The sequence below is a fragment of the Rhagoletis zephyria genome, unplaced genomic scaffold, assembly GCF_001687245.7.
Source record: "Rhagoletis zephyria isolate East Lansing unplaced genomic scaffold, Rhagoletis_zephyria_1.1 Rzeph_scaffold_00145, whole genome shotgun sequence".
NCBI classification, from domain to species: domain Eukaryota; kingdom Metazoa; phylum Arthropoda; class Insecta; order Diptera; family Tephritidae; genus Rhagoletis; species Rhagoletis zephyria.
In genome coordinates this window covers 84,160-106,602 of record NW_016157229.1, presented here as the reverse complement: position 1 = coordinate 106,602, position 22,443 = coordinate 84,160, and the positions used below count along the sequence as shown (strand labels likewise).

The 22,443-nt window shown below is 35.6% G+C and overlaps 1 protein-coding gene and 1 long non-coding RNA gene across 4 annotated transcripts in view; one reads left to right on the top strand and one right to left on the bottom strand.

The window, feature by feature from the left end:
- Window positions 1-3,167, top strand: part of LOC108382316 (uncharacterized) — a 20,595-nt gene extending 17,428 nt beyond the window's left edge. The window contains exon 3 of the long non-coding RNA XR_001849679.1: window positions 2,919-3,167. This is a non-coding gene — a long non-coding RNA (uncharacterized LOC108382316). The remainder of the gene's footprint in view (window positions 1-2,918) is intronic.
- onecut (homeobox protein onecut) overlaps window positions 1-22,443 on the bottom strand; it is a 279,490-nt gene that overhangs the window by 199,202 nt on the left and 57,845 nt on the right. The window contains exon 3 of one of the 3 annotated variants that reach the window (XM_017638630.1): window positions 8,946-9,372. The exons of the other annotated variants lie outside the window; for them this stretch is intronic. Within the exon in view, the coding sequence (XP_017494119.1) occupies window positions 8,980-9,372 (393 nt within the window). The 3' untranslated portion in view covers window positions 8,946-8,979. Of the gene's footprint in view, window positions 1-8,945; window positions 9,373-22,443 lie in introns of those variants that run through there. 3 annotated transcript variants of the gene reach the window in all.

Sequence of the window (22,443 nt, the reverse complement as noted above, 5' to 3'; positions counted from 1 at the left end):
GACGGACGGACGGACAGACAGTCACCGCTTAATCGATTTCTCTTTTAATCCTGATCATTTATGTATACATCTGTCTATGTCTATCTCGATTCGTTTTGCCTGTTACAAACAACCGTTATGTGAACAAAGTTATAATACCCTTGTGCACAAGTGCACAAATGTTAATAGCTAAGCTAGCTTTGGGACAATCTTGACCGCCTTATATATAGATACATATGTTAAGCTCGTCCCTTTAGCTTTAAAACGACGTTGCGCAAAACCCGAGATATAACGATTTGAAGTAGTACATGATTAGCCAGAAGCACGGAAAACTACAAACTTTGACAGATCATATCTCCGAAGAAAAAAAAAGAAAAAAAATTTCCTCGAACACGTTTTAGCTTATTTCATGTATAGAACTCATAAAAAAAAAAACAAAAAAAAAATTAGGCCAATCGAAAGTGTGACACCAAATTTGGTGTCCGATATGTCTCATATATAAAATTTAAGGGAAATTTGTTCTAATCCGAAAAGTCCTAAAATACCGGGTTAATTTCAATGATTTTTATTTTGAGCGAACTTACAGTGACCCGAATATAAAGTGGAACGCGACATTTTAGCAAGCGTTGGCTATTTTTCTTTAGTTTATTTAATGCTTATTATTTTTTTATGAAAGTGTAGCTGATTACTCAAAAACACCACTATATCAAAATTTCATACTTTGTGCAAAAATTATGAAACTTCTGCGAATTTTCATCAAAATTTTTAACTTTTTAATCAGCATTTTTAAAAATTTTCAAATTTAGTATAATAAAGTGTAAATTTAAACTAACTAGCACCGTTAATTATTGGCAATTTTTTTTTGGACGGACCTCCGCATTTTTCCCTATAAAAAAGTTTTTCCCCTATAAAAAAAATTGCTGAACATACTTTGTATGGAAAAAATGCGTAAGACGGTCGTCCAAAAAATGCCAAAAATCAACGGTAGGCCCTAGCTACTTCAATACTTATAATATACTAAAATTTGATAGAATAAAAAACTACATAGCATAATTTTTCTAAAGATGCCGATTAAAAAGTAAAAAATTTTGGTTTTTTGTTTTTTCATAATTTTTTCACAAAGTTTGAATTTCGGGTTCATACGGTGTTTGTTAAGTAATCAGCTATAAAAAAAATACACACTAAATAGATAAATTCTTCATAAAATTTTTGTTACAAATTCCTTAAATTAATGTGTGAAATTTTATTCGCAACACTTAGAAAATAACTAAATAAAGCAAAACTCTCTGAGAAGAAAATAATTGTGAATAATTTTGTTAGGCATGTGCCGAGAGTAGCAGATTACTAAAAACTGGAATGTTTCAAATTTATAATCGAATTTAAATAATCTAAAAAGTTTAATTGTTAAATTGATAAGGAGCGACCGGCGTTTTCTTTTCTCGAAATGATGTTTCCCTTTTTCCTTATTCCTTTCACAGCTTTACTTATTCTTTTCTCAAAATATTACCCTCCGACTAAGCAAAAGTGCTATACTTTCGACCAATATAGCCATTTTGCAGGACAAAAGGTAACCTAGAGCAAATGTTACAATATAAGAAGACAAACTTTTTCAATAGAAAAAAAGCCATAAGTTTGCAATTGATCTATTTTGTATTTAAGTAATACTAACATGACTTCTGATGTAAAGCTTAGCTACGTATAACGAGAGTTTCCTTTGTTAAACAAAAATAATTTGTAATGAATTTACCAGTATCTGTTTTTGAGATTTCTTCAATGAATTTACTAATCTTTCTACTTGTGATTTATTTAAATCATATATGTAATACTCCTATATTGGCAGTAAGAGCTAGTACCGTCCGAAAACATTACAGTACAGATATACCAGTAAACACGTACGAAAGAAAAGGAGCACATACGTTTATAAATAAACACCCTGTAAAAAGTGGGACTAGGTTAAATGCTAGTACGCTGCATTGTAACCAACACTAGTAACCAAAATGGTCCAGACTTATGGAGAAAATATGGTTACATTAACATTGCGATGTCATTGGACCTGGTCCAACGCTGCATAACATGGGACCACCTAGACAACTACTCCTTTTGGACCATGGACTGGATTTAATAAGATAAACCGAAATAGCAAAATTTATTATTTAAAATGCATTTTCTTAAAAAATTCGTCACGCGTCAATGGGCCACGAAGAGGGGGTTTTCAACACATATATCAGGTTTTTATGCTTGAAGTGGTCCAGATCACCATAACAAGTTACTAATATGCAATCTGGTATTTTTGCACATACTTTAAACCTACGTCCCAGTAGACACCCTGGACCTCAAATTTTTGCAGGGCATGTACACAACACATACACAAAAATGGCACTGACGTATACAATACATTGACACAAACGGTACTAGACTGTCTCGCTTTGATTTCGGAATGCTTCCACATTGAGAAGTTAGCTTACTGCCAATATAGAAGTATTATATACATATATGATTTAAATAAAACATATGAATTTTATTTGTCAATTTTATTGTGGCGAATTAATGTTTATTCCAGTAGTGTAATTGAGCTTTGTACCACGATTTGTTTGTTAGGAGAAATGGAAAAAACAACAAAGACTAAGCGGTAGAAGTTATAGCTGATATTTTCGAGATCACCACATCTTCTCATCAGACTTCTTTTTCTAGACTTCAGCAGGGATCGAACCCGAAATTTTAGTTGAAGCATTTTAGCCGTTTTTTTGGACAATTTAGCCGGTCGGCCCAAAAAGTTCTGGCAACACTGATTATAGGTATCATAACCATAAACAGCTGATTTTTCGTAGTCAACAATGTCAGTGTTGCCAGACGCGGAAAAAGTGTAATATCGTAGGATATTTGCGCAGAACTTTTTTCACTATCACTAAATTAACACAATTCTTAAAATTCAACAGCAGCAGCCGGATTCCAGCCTTCGTTATCGCTAATTTTGATCGCTAAAAAATCTCCCAAGAATAGCAGGCGCGCCTAACAACATACACCACCTAGTTACATGCTACTCATACTACCAACTTTGGTTGATTACACATTGCATCTGTTACTTTTATATTGCGTGCTTTTAGGCCCCACTGATTTTCATTTAGAGAATTTTGGCGATGGAAATTTAGCGTGGCGATTGTCAGAATTCCATTGCAGATCATAATAAAATATGTACATCAAATTAAAGGTAATAACTTGTGCTTTCTTAATAATATATTCTTTGTTAAAAAATGGTATTTTATGAAAAAATACGAAATTTTTTTTCGTTTTTAGTATTTTTGTATTAAAAATATAAAAAAGCATATAAATTATGTACATCAACTGAAAGATAAATTAATTGTCTTTATTTTGACATCATTAGTTTTAATCGGTTAAGTAGTTCATAAGATGTTAATATTAAAAAAAATAAAAAAAATTAATTTAACCTTTTATATCTTCGTTATATTTTTGCGCCAAATAATTTTGGTACAGTTCAAATCAGCGTGAGAGTTCTATCGAGCCACATTTTTGGTTTTTGCATAGCTAAATGGTTCATATTCTACACTTATGCCTAAACGTTGGCTGTGAACAATTTTTTATTTTTTTGGAAGGTATTGCCATGTGTTCTTACTCGCACTTAAGAAAACAGCTGATTATGGTTATAGCGGAAGACCCAAATTAATTGGTCTCGGTGGTTATGGTTATGGCTATGGCGTTATGGTGTGGCAACACTAATCGAATACAGTGTTGGCCGTAAGGTTGGTTTTAACAGCTGTTTTATATGGTTGTGGTTATGTCACCACTAATTTAAGCTTTAGACTAGCCTACTAACTGCTTTTGTTATGCTCAACTAAAGGTAGGACCAGTGCAGTTTTGATGCGGTCAGACTAAAAATGATGAGACACAGTAGCAGTTCTACGAGTTCCTCAAAGAAGGATATGAACGCCTCCCACGAAATGTTATTAAAATTTTGCTTTGCGATTTATCGACTTCGCCGCATCTCTGAACCAGGTAATTAGGATTATCACCCACCAGCAACGAAACATCTATAAAGCCACTCGGGTTGTGATATACCCTAACATTCACTTCGAGCGTTCTTGATGCGCGTACCATCAGGTATGCATGCGCTTCTGTTAGGGATGTTGCGATACTACTGATAATCTTGGTATCGATGATTTTGTTTCGATACTGGGTAAATCGGTATTGCATACTAGGGTAGTATACCCATATGGGTGCTTTCTTTCGATACCACTGAATGTATCAGTATAACGTCAATATCAATATCAACTTCATAAAAGCCATATTGTTCCTAGAATTATATTAAACTATATTTCCTGTTTAGTGAAAAGTAAAGTATGGAATCACATTACCAAGATTGACAAAATCTCGGTTAAGCTCAAAGTTTGTTTGAAAAATCTAAAAATTTCGGGCATACAACAATTAAAAAAAAACATTTACCTACTGATGGCACATTATATTTATTCATTCCATTAACTGCGATTCCTGATTCCTGACACAACGTCATAGTTTTCGCGCTTAGCTCTTTTCGTATTCTGATGTAAACGAGCCATTTTTACAACCTTTTATTTAACTTGTTTATGTATTGTTTATTACGCACTGCAGTTGTTAAAAATTTATTATTAATTTTCATTAACTGCATCATTCATATTAGGCCAAAATATGTTTGTTTCAAAAGGATAATATATCGATATTTTATTTCCGATACCAATACCCATATTTGTATCGATACTTAGCTTCTGATACATCATTTGATACTGGCATCGATACTTTTATAGTATGGCAATATCCCTAGTCTCTGTAAGATGAAGAACCTGAGCCAGGTGTGGTTTCAATGTACAGTCGTGAAATTTCGGAATCGAAATATACAAAGCCGCATTTTAGCCAAAGACAAAGGCGGGGAGGCGTCTTTTCAGGAATAATGAAGAGGTAGAAAGCCTTGAATGGGCAGAGCCTGAGATGCTGGCAGTCGGGCAGGAACGCGGCCTGAATTTTCTAAAAAGAAAAAAAGAAACGATTGGTTTCAAGATTCGGACTAGTTCCTGCAGGGACGAAGATGGAAATCGGGTAGAAAGCGTCCGGGAACACTTAATATACGGAGGAAACCTTTAACGCCGTTTTATAATGGCGACAGCAGTGTGGCTTTTGATTAAACAGAGGCAATGTACAGAGACTCTCACGTCGCACAGAGCATAGTTTAGGCGATTTAGGGGAAGGAAAAGCGAAAACTGAATGTTGGTAAAAGAAGTTCAGATAAGCTGTATGTACATATGGATATCTGATGTAAAAGAAAATCGGTTCCCGATTGTCTGAAGATTTCCAGAAAGAATGCTGATCTTGTAGAAACATGGCTGTTTTTGACGAACTATAATTTCCAGTTTTCCGGCCTTTATCAATCAATGGTCGTATCCGTCTTATTTCCTAACGAGATTGCAATCTTGGATATCCTTTTAATTTTGCACATTGTAGCCTTAATAAAAACCATTATTTTAAAATTTTAAACGTCATCCTTGCATGTCAATTGCGCCCCTTTAGATTTAAATCATACGTAAGTGGGATTCAGCTTTTTCATATAAGCATATAAATTGTGTGACAACTGTAGGTCACCTTTGTGTAACAACATTAAGGCGCACGCCACAAATCGGAGGATAAGCTCGGCCAAACACCAACATATGTGTTAGCGCCTAGCTGTTATTATATAAATTGTGTATCAGCGCGTATCAATCGGATCTCTTTAGGAATGTTTAATCGATCATCTCTATATCAAGGGCCAATAGTACCTACGAATTATGAAATGGGAAGGACAATTCCAAAAAAGTCGACTCACAGTCAAATTTTGGTAAAAATCGCCTTTTCTTGTGTATTTTTGCTGGCAAAAATTTAGTCATTGGGGCTTTTCTGATTTTTAATCAGGGCAGCCATAAATCTCATAAAAACAGAACCAAATATGGGTTCGTGGTGTGGTTGGAGCGGAGAAACGCTGTTAAATCACAACCAAGCAAAAAATTAAATGTTTGCAACATTTATAAAAAATTAACAATATATTGGTATGCGATGAAATGTCCACGTGTAAAAATTTCTCTGCGATAAGATTTTGTAGGCGAGAAAACTGACAGTTTGTGGGAGCATTTTTTTTAAATATACTTCTTAATATGTATCTAATACATATCGCAAATTTTTGTGGAAATAGCTCAATAAATATGGAATTTCAAAATATTTCGACCCCGGCGCCATCTATCGGTTCAGTTTTCCTACATATGCAACCAATATTCATTGAAAAGATAAACCAGATTGGACCATGACTAACATAGACCATAATTATACAGGCTTTTGGAAGTACATAACGCATTCTAGAGTCAAAATTGTGGGCACTATGATTTGCCTTCCCCTAATCTCCCCTATTACGCACTGTGCGGTGTTATAATCCACCAAGATGAGGAACAGCAATAATGCGACTTAAAAATAATGAAATTCCCCAAGCAGGCGGCATACGAGCTCAGCTATTCAAAGCTGCCAGCAAGGTATCTGTTAAGATACCTGTTCGGGGCAATATGGTATACCTGCCCGAAGACTGAATTTTCAATCCAAACGATGGGATATACGTTCATAACCTTCATTGTAAGGCCATTTCGACGATATTCTGTGCACGACTGACTGGGGCTTATTAATGTGGCCTTAGACGTGAAAACTCCATACATTTTCAAATTAGGGAAGAGACAGAATGATGAACTGTACGAGCTTTATTTAATATGTACAATGTACAAACGATTGTAGTTCTAAAGAGGAATTCAATTTGCAACATTTTTGTGGCCCAAGACTACAGGAGAAAAAGAATTAGAATTCAACAACAAAGTAAGTAAAAAATAGAGTTTCACTCGCTTCTTGCCATAAGCTCAGAGTCCCACTTCTGTACTCACATTAAATTACCTAAATAAAGCAGGAAAACCTTGCACCGCATACGCCACACTGTTTAATTCAATAGAAGACGCAGACTTTGATCGTTCTTGACTCTACCTCGCTTTACTTGAATGCTTAGCTCCTCGTATGAGCACTGGCCCTACCAAATATACATATACAAATATTATAGCTGCTGCTAGTTTATCTCAGACCACTTCCATGGCTGTGTATATCCACTCGTATGTTTGTCAATCGATACAGCTAGCAGACCAGCATAACCTTCAGGTCCTCCAATTCCTCGTTCAAATATTCTACGCAGTCGCCTACGCTTATGTTACTTACACAAATCGGGGTCCCTGCAGTGCCATTGTCGCCATCGCCGACCTTACCACCCCGCCGATGCTGCATTTCACCTTGCTGCTCTACTATTTGCTGCTGCAATGTCAACACGCCATCCAGGCTACTGATGCCTTGCAATCGCTGCGCATCATTGATATTGCTGCCATCGTCAACTTCGTAAAAGCCATCATCTGTAATATCTGGATTCATTTTAGTAGTGACTGGCTGCGATGCCAGTACGGCGGCTTGATGTATTTGTCTCTGTTGCTGCTTCTGTTGCTGGTCATGCGGCTGCTTCATGGTGTGCAATTGCAGAACGTATTTAGGTGTTAATTTGTAATCGTCGTGATTGTCATCGCCAGTCATTGCCGCTGCAGTCACCACCTGCTGTTCAGTAGTCCCGAGTATGCTTTGCACTACGACACCAATATTATTAACAACTTGGATGTTTTGCTGAGTTGGATGGCAATAGTCATTTTCTTCATCCGATGACGGTGAACTATCCAATAGACAACTACCTTGGTTGTAAGCGCTGTCGATATCTAAATTATGTGGGATGTGTATTTGTTGTTCATACGAATTAGCAGTTTTATCTAACAAATCTCCACTGCTCTGAATGCAATTGAAAACGCGTTGTGCAACAGCGTTCCCATCCTTACTTTCAGACAACCCTGAGGTGCTGCTACTTATAGGAATATTACCGGAATCGTCATTTTTTAATAAGAATTCGGTAAAGACATTGTTATTATCATTTTGAACATCCCGCTGAACGCCGAAGCTCTCGCCTGCACTTTTCTTCATTTTATTATTAGTTGATAAATCAGCGCTTCCAATGTTGAAGTGGTCGCTGTTGCCTTCTTGCCTGCTGCTATTGCAGCCATCCACAGCAACTACGAGGTGTTTTTCCAGACTACTGCAATCGGAGTCGCCAGATGTCAAGAAAAACTGATCCATAATACTGCTGTTCATCGTGTGCTCGGCTAATTCGGTTCCCATGAGCTGCGTAGCGTGCCTATAGTCAGCGTCGTCATCAATAATATGGCTCTGGGCAATGCTAATTATGTTTGCCTTGGAATAAGTATCTGCAGAGCCAGCATGCAAGAAATTCTCATTTTTGATGCTCAATCGCTTACTTTTGGTACCATCGTCGCAGTCCACCCCGTATTGAGCTTCAACAACTAAATTTTGATCGATGTTAAGATTATTGTTAGCAGCAGTACCGTTATTGCGACTCCGATTTGAGAATTTTCTCTTGCTGTAGTTATTGTTTCGCGAAGTCGCGTTAAATGTTGTTAAGCTTTGTTGACCTTTGAAGCCAGTGCAATCTGGCTCGTCCTTTTTATTGGCTCGTAATTTGATGGCCTTGGTTTCCAATTCAGTGCATATATCCGTTGAAGTTGCGGTTGCAGATGTCGTATAAAACATTCCTTGTTTTTTGACAATTGTTAAACTTTTGTTATTCAGCAGAATTTGACTGGCATGTACGACGGCAACATGGCCAGGCGCGGGCAACGTTGCTTTGACGTTTCTGCGTTCGCTGCGCTTGTGGCGCAGATTATGAACACTCCGAAGCTTCACGATATCGTCCGCTAGAGTGTTGGTTAACTTTTGTTGCCGTCGGTTTTTAAGTTTGTACAGCTGTTGTTGTGACGCATCGTGCTGTGATGTGTGCCCTTTTTTGTCGTTTTCCTCTTTTTGTCGATGATGTCGCTGTCGCTCTTCCTTGATTATCTGTTCTGTATTGTGTCACAACATGTCTTCATGGTCTGGATCGTGATCATTTTCGCCTTCGAGATCGAAATCATCATGACCTAGGTCAAGGTCCATGTCGGGGTCATCGTCCAAGTCCAATGAATGTCGATTACTTGGCGAAAGTGCAGACTGATGGTGTTGCTGTAAATGCTGATGTTGTTGATGATGATAATTGTGGTGATGGATGTTGTTGTTATTGCCATTATTGTTGCCTAACCGATTGCCGCTACCATGACGGTGCATTCCCATTCCCTTCGAATCGTCATCGCGCCATTTGTCCATTGAACGGCGGCGTGCATTCATGAAGAAGTTGCCCACGGTAGTAGGCTCTAAGCCCAGTTGCCGGGCAATTGTCACTTGCATTTCCTTTGAAGGCCTCTTCGTTTCCTTAAAAAAGGAATTTCAATTATTACAGTTAAAATATAATCCTAAAGTTTTTTATTGTTTATGCTTAAGTCGGCACGCAACCATCTTAAAAAAAATTTTCCTTTTAGCTTAAATTCGTGCCGTCGTAAAGTTGAACTTTTACTAAGATTTTGTACTGATAATACTCTGCTTTGCGGGACAGCCCTTCTAATACATGATAAACTTTACATGTGTGCGATAATTGACCTCAATCACAGTAAATCTAGCTTTCAGTTTTTCAATATCATATAACATGAAAAAAGTGGTAAAAATAAGTTTTATATTTATCTACTCATAGCTATCTTACATAACCCTCTCTTTGAAAAACCCAGTCCCAACCCATTTCTTTTGTACCTTCAAAGTTGGATCACGGTGTCATACGACCGATAGCGCCAATTCGCAAAGAGAGTGCTTTGGATACTAAACGATTCGGTACGCAGCAGGTGCAACCGCACCCATCGACATTAGTAATGATATTTGAACTCTCCGTGCAAATTGTGTATCAATCACAGTGATATTGAACGCTTATGTAATTAACTTTCAAGAAAAAATGTTACCTCTGAGCCACAATTACTTTTTGACTTAAAAAAAGTCAAAACTACAAAAACTACCGAGTTTCTTACATACAAAAATTATATATACTATTTCACAGTGCGACAAAAACATCGCGAAATGCATCCGAAACCAAAGGTTTTAGGTAGGGTCAAGTACAACAAGAAAATAGGTTTATTATAGTTCCTGTTTATAAAAAAAGCGTGTTTGCGTACTTTATGCACTTATCTATTAACTATTTTGTTAACCTTAGATGTAGTCAAGGCCGGAATAAAAAAACACACAATATTACATTATTTGATTTATTTGGCCTTCTTCAGGACTCCAAAAAAATATAGAATATTTTTATATGAAAGTAATACTAATTAATACTAAGTAATAGTAATTAAAATAACGGATTTCTATCTGCCGGCACAAGCAAGCGACCTAATACTTGCTAAATAACGGAACATAAACCGACGCAATCACGAAAACCAAGAAAATAAAAATAACGGATTTCTACCCGCCGGCGAATACAAGCAACCAAAAAGCACCTACCTAATAATGAAACAAAAGCGGTCGCACTTAGATGGGTATGCATGACCTAATGACAGTTAAAACAGATAGTAACACGAATACATAAAAACGGAGGGAAACACGAACTATTCAGAACGAAAAATGACACTGAAGATGGCACAACGCCGAAACCGGGTTGTCTCCTAACCAAATTTGACAAGGGATGACGAAAAATCGTTCCACAATACATTATACTCTACCCTGACGGAAACACAAATAACCAAAAAGAAGATACATAAATATAGCTTTTTAACGTTCGGTAAACTGCAAGATAAGCAAGAGTGTTTTTCCCCATTTCGAACAGTTCCGATAATATGCTATGATATATTGAAGTAATTGGATCAAGTTAGATGGAAATCGATTAAGCTGTTATCGATATACTAGATTGGGTGGTGCCACGCCTCTTTTCCAAAAACCTATATGGGAATTCGCTCTTCTGTGTACTCGTTGTGTGTTGTGTAATTGTAACTGCAAGAGTGTGTGATTTGTTGTTGCTGGCGGTACATCAAATACACATGCAACAACAACCACACTCTCAACCAGTTACACTTACGCAGGATACAGCGAATACACAGAAGCGCGAATTCCACTTATGAGCTTCAGAGCTTGTTGTAAGATGGAGTAAATTGGCGTCTTTAGTTAGTTATTTTTTAAATAAACCTTTAATAAGTGGGCGTAGTTTTCGTCCGATGTGAAACATTTCTAACATATTGCTGAAATTGATAAACCGGTAACTGAAGTACACATATGTAGGGTTAAGTGGGCGGTGCCACACCCATTGTCGAGAAATTTCCCTAAGTGTAATTTTCTGCTAAGCGGTAATTGCATACATATATCGATTTTGACTGAATTTGCTTATATATTTACTAATTTATCATATTTCTGTAAATTACTGCTATATGTATGGTTCTTGCCTGATTTCAAACATTTTCAACGGATTTCTTAGTGAGACTCAAAGCAATGTTCGCACCGAGTTTGGTGGGGATTGGTAAAGGGATTGGTAAGTGTGCACCAGGACACCAGGACACCAGGACAATTTGTTTAAATCAGGACAAATCCTGGAAAACCAGGACGTCTAGCAGCCCTATATTGGAGGCACATATTAAATTCTTAAGTCATTTCCAAGAGTATGTTATACACATAGAAGATATTGTAGAATCAGTACGTTATTATTATTTTTTTAATATAACACAGGGCAACACTGATTTTGTTTTCTAAACTGTTAAATCTGGTTTTGATAGACTTTTTTGTGCTGATTGCGAATCTGTGGTATAAAGTTTCCATCAGTTTCAGATTTTGAGAAAAACGTGATCAAAGTATCGTTTTTTGCCATACTTGAGAAGCTCTAGCAAAAAAAAGAAAGATGATAGAACCTGCCACTTGGGCTTAAATTAAGGTGACACGTAATAAGATCAACGGAAATAAGGTCAATTGACTTTATTTCCCACCCTGGTGCGAAATAAAGTCAACTGACACTATTACGTATTTAAAAACGAAATAAAATCAATTGACATTATTTCTCTTTCAAACATTANGTTGGTTTCTTTTCCACCTTAGACATTCCGAATTCGTTCAAAATATGCTAATTTAAAACACAGAATTCTTTCAGTGTTCCTCCGGGGTTTTTGGACATGGACTGTTTCATCAATTTAATAGTGTTCGCTTTATTTTTGTAGAGTATTTGGCAATAACCTTTTTCATCTATTAAAAAAAACACTTAAGGGGCAATGTTTATTGTAAGAACAACATTTTTTTCTATGAATCGACATACTTTAAGCATTGTTGACGCTATTTCCATTTGAATGAGGAAATAGCGTCAATGACTTTATTTCCAAATTTTTGTTGACTTTATTTCGCTTTTGAAAAGGTAATAATGTCAATTGACTTTATTTCGCACCAGTGTGCGCCAGAACTCTTGAACACTATCCCTGCAAATATCATTTGTGCATCTTGACTTGATGGTCACTTATAGTGACTTGTTGAATAGCAAAAACTGATTTTGACGAAGTTTGAGTACCTACCNCTATATGTATGGTTCTTGCCTGATTTCAAACATTTTCAACGGATTTCTTAGTGAGACTCAAAGCAATGTTCGCACCGAGTTTGGTGGGGATTGGTAAAGGGATTGGTAAGTGTGCACCAGGACACCAGGACACCAGGACAATTTGTTTAAATCAGGACAAATCCTGGAAAACCAGGACGTCTAGCAGCCCTATATTGGAGGCACATATTAAATTCTTAAGTCATTTCCAAGAGTATGTTATACACATAGAAGATATTGTAGAATCAGTACGTTATTATTATTTTTTTAATATAACACAGGGCAACACTGATTTTGTTTTCTAAACTGTTAAATCTGGTTTTGATAGACTTTTTTGTGCTGATTGCGAATCTGTGGTATAAAGTTTCCATCAGTTTCAGATTTTGAGAAAAACGTGATCAAAGTATCGTTTTTTGCCATACTTGAGAAGCTCTAGCAAAAAAAAGAAAGATGATAGAACCTGCCACTTGGGCTTAAATTAAGGTGACACGTAATAAGATCAACGGAAATAAGGTCAATTGACTTTATTTCCCACCCTGGTGCGAAATAAAGTCAACTGACACTATTACGTATTTAAAAACGANAACACTTACGGGGCAATGTTTATTGTAAGAACAACATTTTTTTTTATGAATCGACATACTTTAAGCATTGTTGACGCTATTTCCATTTGAATGAGGAAATAGCCGTTGACGTTATTTCCAAATTTTTNGACGGACGGACAGACAGTCACCGCTTAATCGATTTCTCTTTTCATTCTGATCATTTATGTATACATTTGTCTATATCTATCTCGATTCGTTTTGCCTGTTACAAACAACCGTTATGTGAACAAAGTTATAATACCCTTGTGCACAAGTGCGCTCGGGTATAAAAAGGTGGTAGAATCTTCCACTTAGGCTTAAATTAAGGCCCAAACTTTCAACTACAAACCCTGAAAATACTATCTCTTGAACTTGACCTTGAGGTCACTTATAGTAATTTATTGAACAGCAAAAACGGATTTTGGCATAATTTTCTTTCTTCCAATAGCACAATACTCCAATAATTTGTTATTGTTCGATAAATGATTATAAGTGACCATCAAAACAAGGTGAACGAATGGTATTTACAGGGATAATTACGAGAGTTCTAGGTTTAATTTAAGCCTAAGTGGAAGGTTTTATCACCATTTGTTTTTCTGCTAGAGCTTTTCAAATATTGCAGGAAACGCAATTTTTTGATACTTTGACCCCGTTTTTCTCAAAATCGAAAGCTGATGGAAACTTTATACTTACAGATTCGTAATCAGCATAAAAAAGTCTATTAAAAACTGCTTTTACATTTTAGCAAACAAAATCGGTGTTGCCCTGTGTTATATTAAAAAATAATAATAACGTACTGATTCTGGATTATTAAAATTAAATTAAGTTTTCCAATATCTTCTATCTGTATAACATACTCTTGGAAATGACTTAAGAATTTAATATGTGCCTCCAATATAGGTCTGCCAGACGTCCTGGTTTTCCAGGATTTGTCCTGATTTAAACAAATTGTCCTGGTGTCCTGGTCCACACTTAAATTGTCCTGGTTTTTTTATTAAGGTCTAATTTTTAGCAGATTTTAGCTTTGAAAAAAAGTTTAGCTTTCTGTCATTAGTAGTCGTAAATCGATAATGAAACATTTTTTCTAACATGTTCAACAATATCTGGTGAGAAAGGAGGTAAATTTCTGTTTACTTTATTTGGTTAAATTCTAATTTTGTAACTTCAGGCAAATGAAAAAAAGTGCAAGTTTCTGAACAGGTACACGGCTGAGGGTTCACACTACGCAGTAGATAATTTCAGGACGTACTTCTGAAGGCCTTTTGAAGAAGTGTAATGCTAAATAATATAAACATATACTTAAGTGCATTCCTGAAAATTGTAAATAGGAAACCCCTTTCTAGGAAGTATGCAGGGAAGCACTTTTTTCAGTCCTTATTGGGTAAGTCTTTTAGAATGGTAAATATTACGAATGCCTTCGTACAAAATACAAAATTATTGGTACCGAGATTTGTTCGGTAATTTACGTAAATGTTTTGTAAAATAAATGAAAGTTTTCATAAATTGTACTGAAAAAGTGCCTTTCGTTGTATTTACGAATGGTTCCTAAAATCTTGTTTCTTTGTGAAAAATGTGTTCGTATTATGAACGAAAGTCTCGTACGTTGTACAAAAACCAAGGCTTTGAAAGTTTTTCGTAGCATTTTTACGAAATTTTATTTTCAGTGTGTCCTGGTAGATGGGTTCAGGATTATGTCTGCCCTACTCTAATATAACCAGAGTTATGAGTATTCAAAACTTAGCATCTGAAAGGAAGCTGAAGAAAAAAAATCAGTTTTTCCGCTGACATATTTATTTATACGTTGATGGTGTTTTATGCTAGAAACTGATTGTTCTACGCTCATATAATGTGTTCATAAATCGGTAAGTGTACAAACAAAGTTTAAGCTAACAATTAGACAGGAACACGAAAAAAATCGATGAAAGGTTATTTTGTTCAGACCTGGTGTTGATCTTGTTTTTGGGGTCGCTGAACACGAATCTGAAGCCCGTTTTGCTCCATCACGGCAGGTTTTTTTCTAGCCCCAAAAAACATTATCCAAACGGACTTCAGATTCGTGTTCAGCGACCCTAAAAACATATAGAACACCTAATCCGGTCAATATAACTTTTTATCAATTGTTTCTTTTTTTTTGTAGTCGTGTGTTATTTATAAAGTACTATGTAGCCGGCCTCGAATGCGCGAGAATTAGCCACGCGCTGAATGTGTAGATATTAAATAAGGTGTGATTGGCAACTAAACCCTACTAAAATAATAATATAAAATTGCGCATCTGGAGGCCAACACCTAATTTCTTGTAATCTAATGAGCAGCCCAAATTTTTTAATTTTCCACACAGGTTGCAACCCCCTTCAAAAAATAAAAATTTACTGTAAATCTGCAGGCCAATCCTTTTCATTTGACAACTCATTTTTTTAAATTGAATGAGCAGTGCGAATCTAGTCATTAACAAAAAAATGCCCTCGGGTATAACATAATTTTTAAATAGGTGGAAACCCCACTTAAACCAAAATAAAAACTTATTTCGCATGCATCCTTCACTCGGTACACATGCATCCTTTCACTTTTAGTCGACGTTATTGAACGTCTAAACGCCGAGCCCTTTTATTTCACACCTAATTTCTTGTAACCCAACGAACAGTGCGGATCTTATAATATTTTAGAAGGTGGCAACCCTACAGGAATTTAAAGTAATAAAGATAATATTCCTATCGATACAGATTATACTTAAAAAATCTCCTCTAAATCCGTTCAGTAGTTTTTGAGATTAGCGTGTTCAAAGAATCTCTTCTTTCCTTTATACTATGTAAAGAAGATAGTAATTTTTAATAGGTGGCAACCCTACTCAAAAAAATGTCAGTTTTTGTACATGCGAAGGACATGCCCTTTCATTCGATATCTTATTTTGTAATCCAACGAACGGATAAAATCTTTCTACTTTTTGTTAGGTGGCAACCCTACCCAGAAAAATAATCCACTATTGCACATCTAGAAGCCACGTTTGACTGCGACGGTGCAGAACTGATGCCTACGCTTATTGTGATTGTATATAGTAATTTGGCAACAGGTGGCAACCCTATAAGAAACAAATAAAACATTTTTGCTTTTATAGAGGCCTATCCCTTTCATTTGACACCCCAACTTTTGTAATACAGCGAGCGGTGCGGATCTTATAGTTTTTTGGACAGGTGGCAACCCTATTAATATTCTAAACGAAAAAGGTCACTGTCCTATCGATACAAAGTATATTGGAGAAAATCTAATTAAAATCCCTTCAGAAGTTTTCGAAATTACCGCGTACCAAGAATCTCGACTTTCCTTTATACTATGTATAGACTTAGTTTGTTAGATACTATACTTTTTTAAATTACCGAGCTTGAAAACTGAGTTTCCATTTTTTACTTATGTTCCAAGGTTCAAGAATAAGATGAAATCGGTTAGATAAATGTGCTACAACTTTTGTTTTTCAAATGTCGAAAATGAAAAGTTCCTGAGATATGCCCATATAGTCTATAACTATCTCGATTTATTGTGGCTGTTACTGACGATTTATTGTGGCTGTTACTGACGATTGTATTGTTGTTGAAAACGAAAAACTGCATTGGAAATCATGTGGATTTGCCGTGTATTAATATCAGGTTGTGATACACATTTTCACAATCGTCGGTATACATTTTAACACTAGAGTGCACGCGCTCTTTTTTTACACCAATGCACGCGTGGCCTACTATAGTAGACCATTTTAAAATGCCAATAAATATTTTTGTAGATTACATTTAAATGAAACATATGATTCAACAAGTAAAAAAGTTTAAGTTCCGGCGGAGTCGAACATTAGATACCCGGCGCAAGTATTCAATACAGTTTTTTTACCTTTCCGAAAACTACCGTAGAAAGCAGGGGTAGTCTTACCCCTGTCTTAAACATCTTTGATAGAACTTATAAGTAATATTTGGGCGGTATGACGCCCATTTCCAAAATTCCTTAATAATGTTACTTATTTTCAAGGGATTGTTGCTATTAAATTTCGAAGTATTGAAGTTTTAAGCATTTCTGAAATTTACCGTTATAATAATTTTGAACGTTAATTGTTTGAACGGTTATCGAGATACACATATGTATGTGGTCATAAGTGGGCGGGACCACGCCAATTTTCCAAAATTTTAACATAAGCGTGTTTTTTGCTAAAGAAATATTGCAAACATCAATTTTGAATAAATTAACTTCAGTATTTACTGATTTATCGAAGATTTCGTATTTCTCTAATGGTGATTTCGCTTCAACCAAAAAATGTTGCATTTTGATTGCCCCCTTCTCTTTCCGTGTTCGATTCTAGATTAAGGACAAACGGTGAGAAAATCTTGTGTTCGTTTCTTAAAATGCCACACTCCTGCAAGGCAAAAAAGGCACACACTCTGCCCTGTGAAGCTTTTTCAGGGAGATGGTTGCCCTGAAAATCACATGCTTGTTTAAAACGACAACATTATGAAATGCGTGAGCTAGACAAGGACAAGAAGGCAAAAACATGCCTTCTTACAGGGTTGTAGGGTTGCCAGATTTTTTATGCGCGAAATCAGTACGTTAGACTTTTTCATGCTAAAAAAATCAGTACTTTTCAGTACATTTTTATTCAAAGCAAAATTATGAATGTAAATAACAGATACTACTTTAAAACGCCAGGGTACTTGTTTTTAACAAATAGTTATAAGGCTTTCTGGTTAAAAATTATTATTCTCTAGTGTATTTTGTTGTTGTAAACTGAATAAAAAATATAACCACATAACCAGATATCCTGATAACCAGGCAAGTGTGAATAAACTCAGTGTTTTAGTATCTAATTATTTTATATTATATATAACTATATTTTATAGTTGATAAAAAATAATAGTGTTATTCATTTTAACATGAGTGTACACAACATTGTGCACAGGAGCCAACAAATTACTTTATATTTATGACATTTTTGAATAACAATAATGAGATCATTTGCAGTTTCAGTGTTTTCAGTTGGAAGACAAAATTACACATTTTATCAAACTGTGGAAAAGTACCACTATTTAAGGACTTCATCTATATTTCCTCATGACTTAAATTAATTTGTTCAAGTAGGCAAAAACTTTGAAAGATCAAGGATTCGCTAAAAAGAGTATCTAACTATATGTCTTGTATCCGAAACTCTTTTACGATGTCAGGAAATTGAATTGTAAGTTATAAACAAAAGCCATTCGAATATTCAAATTTGTTGTTATTAAACTGGAAGTTATTTTCGAGATAACTAACAGCACTCGACTCCACCATATTATCGCAATTTTTTTATTAATTTCTTGGGCATATCAAACCTTATCTGAAACACGTGAACTATAATTAAATTATTTTCTTCTTACTTTTTACAGTGCAGTTTAAAGAAGCTCCAACGTTATGTAAAAACATTAAGAAAATCATAAGGTATTCTGTTTAAATTCAGTACAAATTTTGAAAAATCAGGACATTAGTGTACTGATTGAATGAACGAATAAAATCAGTACAAGAGATGAAAAATCAGTACTGTACTGATAAAATCAGTACGTCTGGCAACCGTACAGGGTTGAGTGTAACACCAAACACATTTTGCCGCGGGGAAGGGCTGTGTCAAGTTTGGGAGAAATCGGTGGAGCGGTTACCAAGATATACACATGTAATTATAAGTGGACGTTGCTACGCCTATTTTCCAAAAATTTATTATATTTTTATTTTTCGTCCAAGCCAAGTGCAAGTTTCGTTAAGATATCTCAATTTTTACTCGAGTTATGAGTGCACAGACGGACAGACAGACAGACGGCCAGACAGTCACCGCTTAATCTAGTGCACAAGTGCGCTCGGGTATAAAAATATAGTGAAATCTATTACGTTTACGATCACAAACTTAAATTTTTCAAAGCAACTAGGAATTTGAAAGAAAATAATAATTTAGTTATGTAACAGAAAAAATCAGAATAATTTTACTTCTTAGGTCAATGTCTTACATTTTCTTCTTAAACCAATATTACTTTAAAAAACTATCAGTTTTCGTAACATTGAGTGCTCACCGCAGGCTGGTGATCAGGACAAATCCATTTGTTACAGGTCTTGCACCACTTTTTTGTGGATGGAATTAGAGCTCTGGTTCAATAGGTGAACCGACCAACGAATATTTGGCATTACATCGTGCTGTACTTCTTGAGATGCTCCTAAGAGCTTCCCTATTCCAAATTTTAGTTGTTAGAGAAGTGTTTCATTAGCGATTCAAAGCGCGTTTCAAAAAGTCGAGGGACTATTCTTGTAACAAGTAATTTTTAGCAAAATCAATTCAACTCTCATATAAAAAAAAAAATATATATATATATATATATATCTCATGATCGACTGATCGGATCTTAGCCAGATTAGTATTAGTAGAATTGTCGAAATCGGTTGACGTGGTCCAAAGTTATGCGGTAACATACATAAAAAAAAATATATATATATTCCGACGAACTGATAACCTCCTCCTTTTTTGGAAGTCGGTTAAAAAGTTAGCAGTGATTTTTTTTCAGTAGTGACATTCATTTCGTTGGTTATGAAAGCGTCGATTGCAGCAATGTTCTTCAAATAATAATAATAATAATAATAGATTGGCGCTTACACATAAGTTAGTGTTTGGCCGAGCTTCTCCTCCGATTTGTGGCGTGCGCCTTGATGTTGTCACACAAAGCGGAGGGACCTACGGATTTACGCCGACTCCGAACGGCGATTTTATTTTTATGAGAAGCTGTTTTTCATGGCAGAAATACACTCGGAGGTTTGCCATTGCCTGCCGAGGGACGACCGCTGTTAAGAAAAAACCTTTTTTCTATATTTTTTGCGATGTTGCTTTGACCAGGGTTTGAACCCAGGCGTTGCGGAGTGGAAGCGCGCACTGCTTACCACTGCACCACATATAGAAAAATATTTTAAGTGGCCATCGGCGGTAGTTTCTAGGAACACTGATGCACGGCATATGCAAAGTAACCAAATTATAAATTTAGTACACCAATACTCGCGCGGACTATTGTGGTAGGCGCTCGGTTTTCGCGCTAACCCACAAAAAAGTGCACACGCGTGGAAGTCAAGCGCGGTATATACTCCCCGACAAATTTAATGCAGAAGGCTTTCATGGACCCGCACCGCTCTAACATACAAAACTGTCAAGGTATCAACAAAAATGTTACTATAGTAGAAGTTACGGTGAACAGATTTCTGTGAACAAAAATCGGGGCATTTGTAATGCATCGAATCTGAACATAACATTTTTTTTTGAATAAAAAGGCACGACATCTTTTAATACAGATTTATTTAAAACAAAACAAAGAGAAAAAAAATGGAAAAATGATCGCAAAAATGTATACACAAATTATATACGGTTGCAAGAATGTAAATAGGGAAGAGACATTCCTTTGTTTAATAAATGTTTATTATTTTTTATGAAAATATAGCTTCCTATCTAAAAAAAACTATGTAAAGCAAAATTTCAAAACTCTGAATTTTAACAAATGCTGATAAAAATTTTAAACATTTCTTTAGAATTCCAAAGTGTAAGTTTGAAGTAGCTTGGACTTACCGGTGATATTTGACATTTTGTTTGTTCGCGCGTTTTCTTCCATACAAAGAATGTTCGAAAATTTTTTTGTATGGCGAAGATGAGCAATACCTTCCACAAAAAATTTCCCAAAAATCAACGGTAAGTCCAAGCTATTTGAAATTTGCACTTTGAATTAAATGGGCAACAAAAGTGCATACCCGGAATGCTTCTAAGAAATCTAATTAAAAAGCTCAAAATTTTGATAAAACTTTGTCGAACTCAGAAAATTTGTTCACACTGTTTGGAATTTTGGCTTGCATGGTCTTTGTTAAATAACGAGCTACACCTTCATAAAAAATTATAAACATCAAATAATCGAAAGGGAAATAGCCAAAGAATGGTAAAATGTCTTTTCCCTATTTATTTATTTTTTTAATATTCTTTGTTACGTTTGAACTAATATTGTACATACTTGTAGATACTAATTTGAAAGATTTTTGAAAAAATAATCAATACAAAAACAAACACAAAAAAATTCGTAAGAGAGATGAACGGGGTGAAAGATTTAATGCTGGTGAACAAATTTAAAAATAAACTAGTGAACAGAACTCTGAGATGGGGCGTTCTTCAACCAAATTCTGAGATAGGATGTTCTTCAATAAAATTCTGCAGCAGGGCGTGCTTGAAAAGTTTTCTGAGGTCGATATTCAACTCAGGCCTCGATTTAGCATGATTGCAAGTAGTGCGGAGAGGCTCCCTTCAACTACTTTTTTATATTTCGCTGGGCTTGTTTCACGTATTATTGTCCAAACATCGTCTCCCATCATATGCTCGATCCAAAATCCCTGAAATATGTTCTTTAAGTTTTCCTTGCTAAACTAGCATGCACTTATTTAAAAAAATCATAACTTATGACATGGGATTGGACAACTTACAAAAAAATTAAAATGAGGAGTCTTTACCTTTTCAATGATACCTTGGAAAGAAATATGTGTTGGGAGTTATTCCAATTTTCAAGGCAACTGTATTACGAAATTTTCGTAAAATTCGATCAAAAAACTCATTACTTATTTTAAACTAGCAAATGCCTGGCTTGCTTCGCGACGCCTTATAAGAACTTTTACGTTGACCAATACAAAAATGGGGTTGCTATACAAAAACGGTTTTGTAATGTAAAATTTATTAGTTTAGGTTGAAAGGACTAAAGAGCAGAAACTTGCTTACTCATAGGCCAAGAATAATAGCTTTTGAGATAGCATTTGGGTTAAGTACTAATATTCTTCGATGTTATGAGCTCTTATTTCCACCTGTGAGATATCTTTACATATTGCAAGGTTTGCCAAGAGTGCGTAATCTTCTATAATCCTCCTGTTCCCAGAATGAAAGTTTACCCGTTCAAACGGGGTCATTGATATTCCTACTGTATTCTTCTTAAACATTGATATTCCTAGCGTATTCTTTTTATCATAAAGTTAATACCCGTTACTCCTGGTCATACGATAAAGACGGGGTCTCTAAATATCTCGACTCCGGTGCCATATGTCGGCACGATTTTTTGCGATGCTGAGCAGAATTTCAAATTCATGTGCCGTATGATTTCAAAGTTATGGTTGATTAAAACTGACACGCCTATGGGAGGTGCATCGCCCTTTGTCAGGTTTCATTTTTTTTATACCCTAGGTTACGTCCGAGGTCACTATCTATATACCAGTTAAAGGCCCCTTGAAAATCCATTCAGTAGTTCCGGAGATTAGTGAGTTCAAACA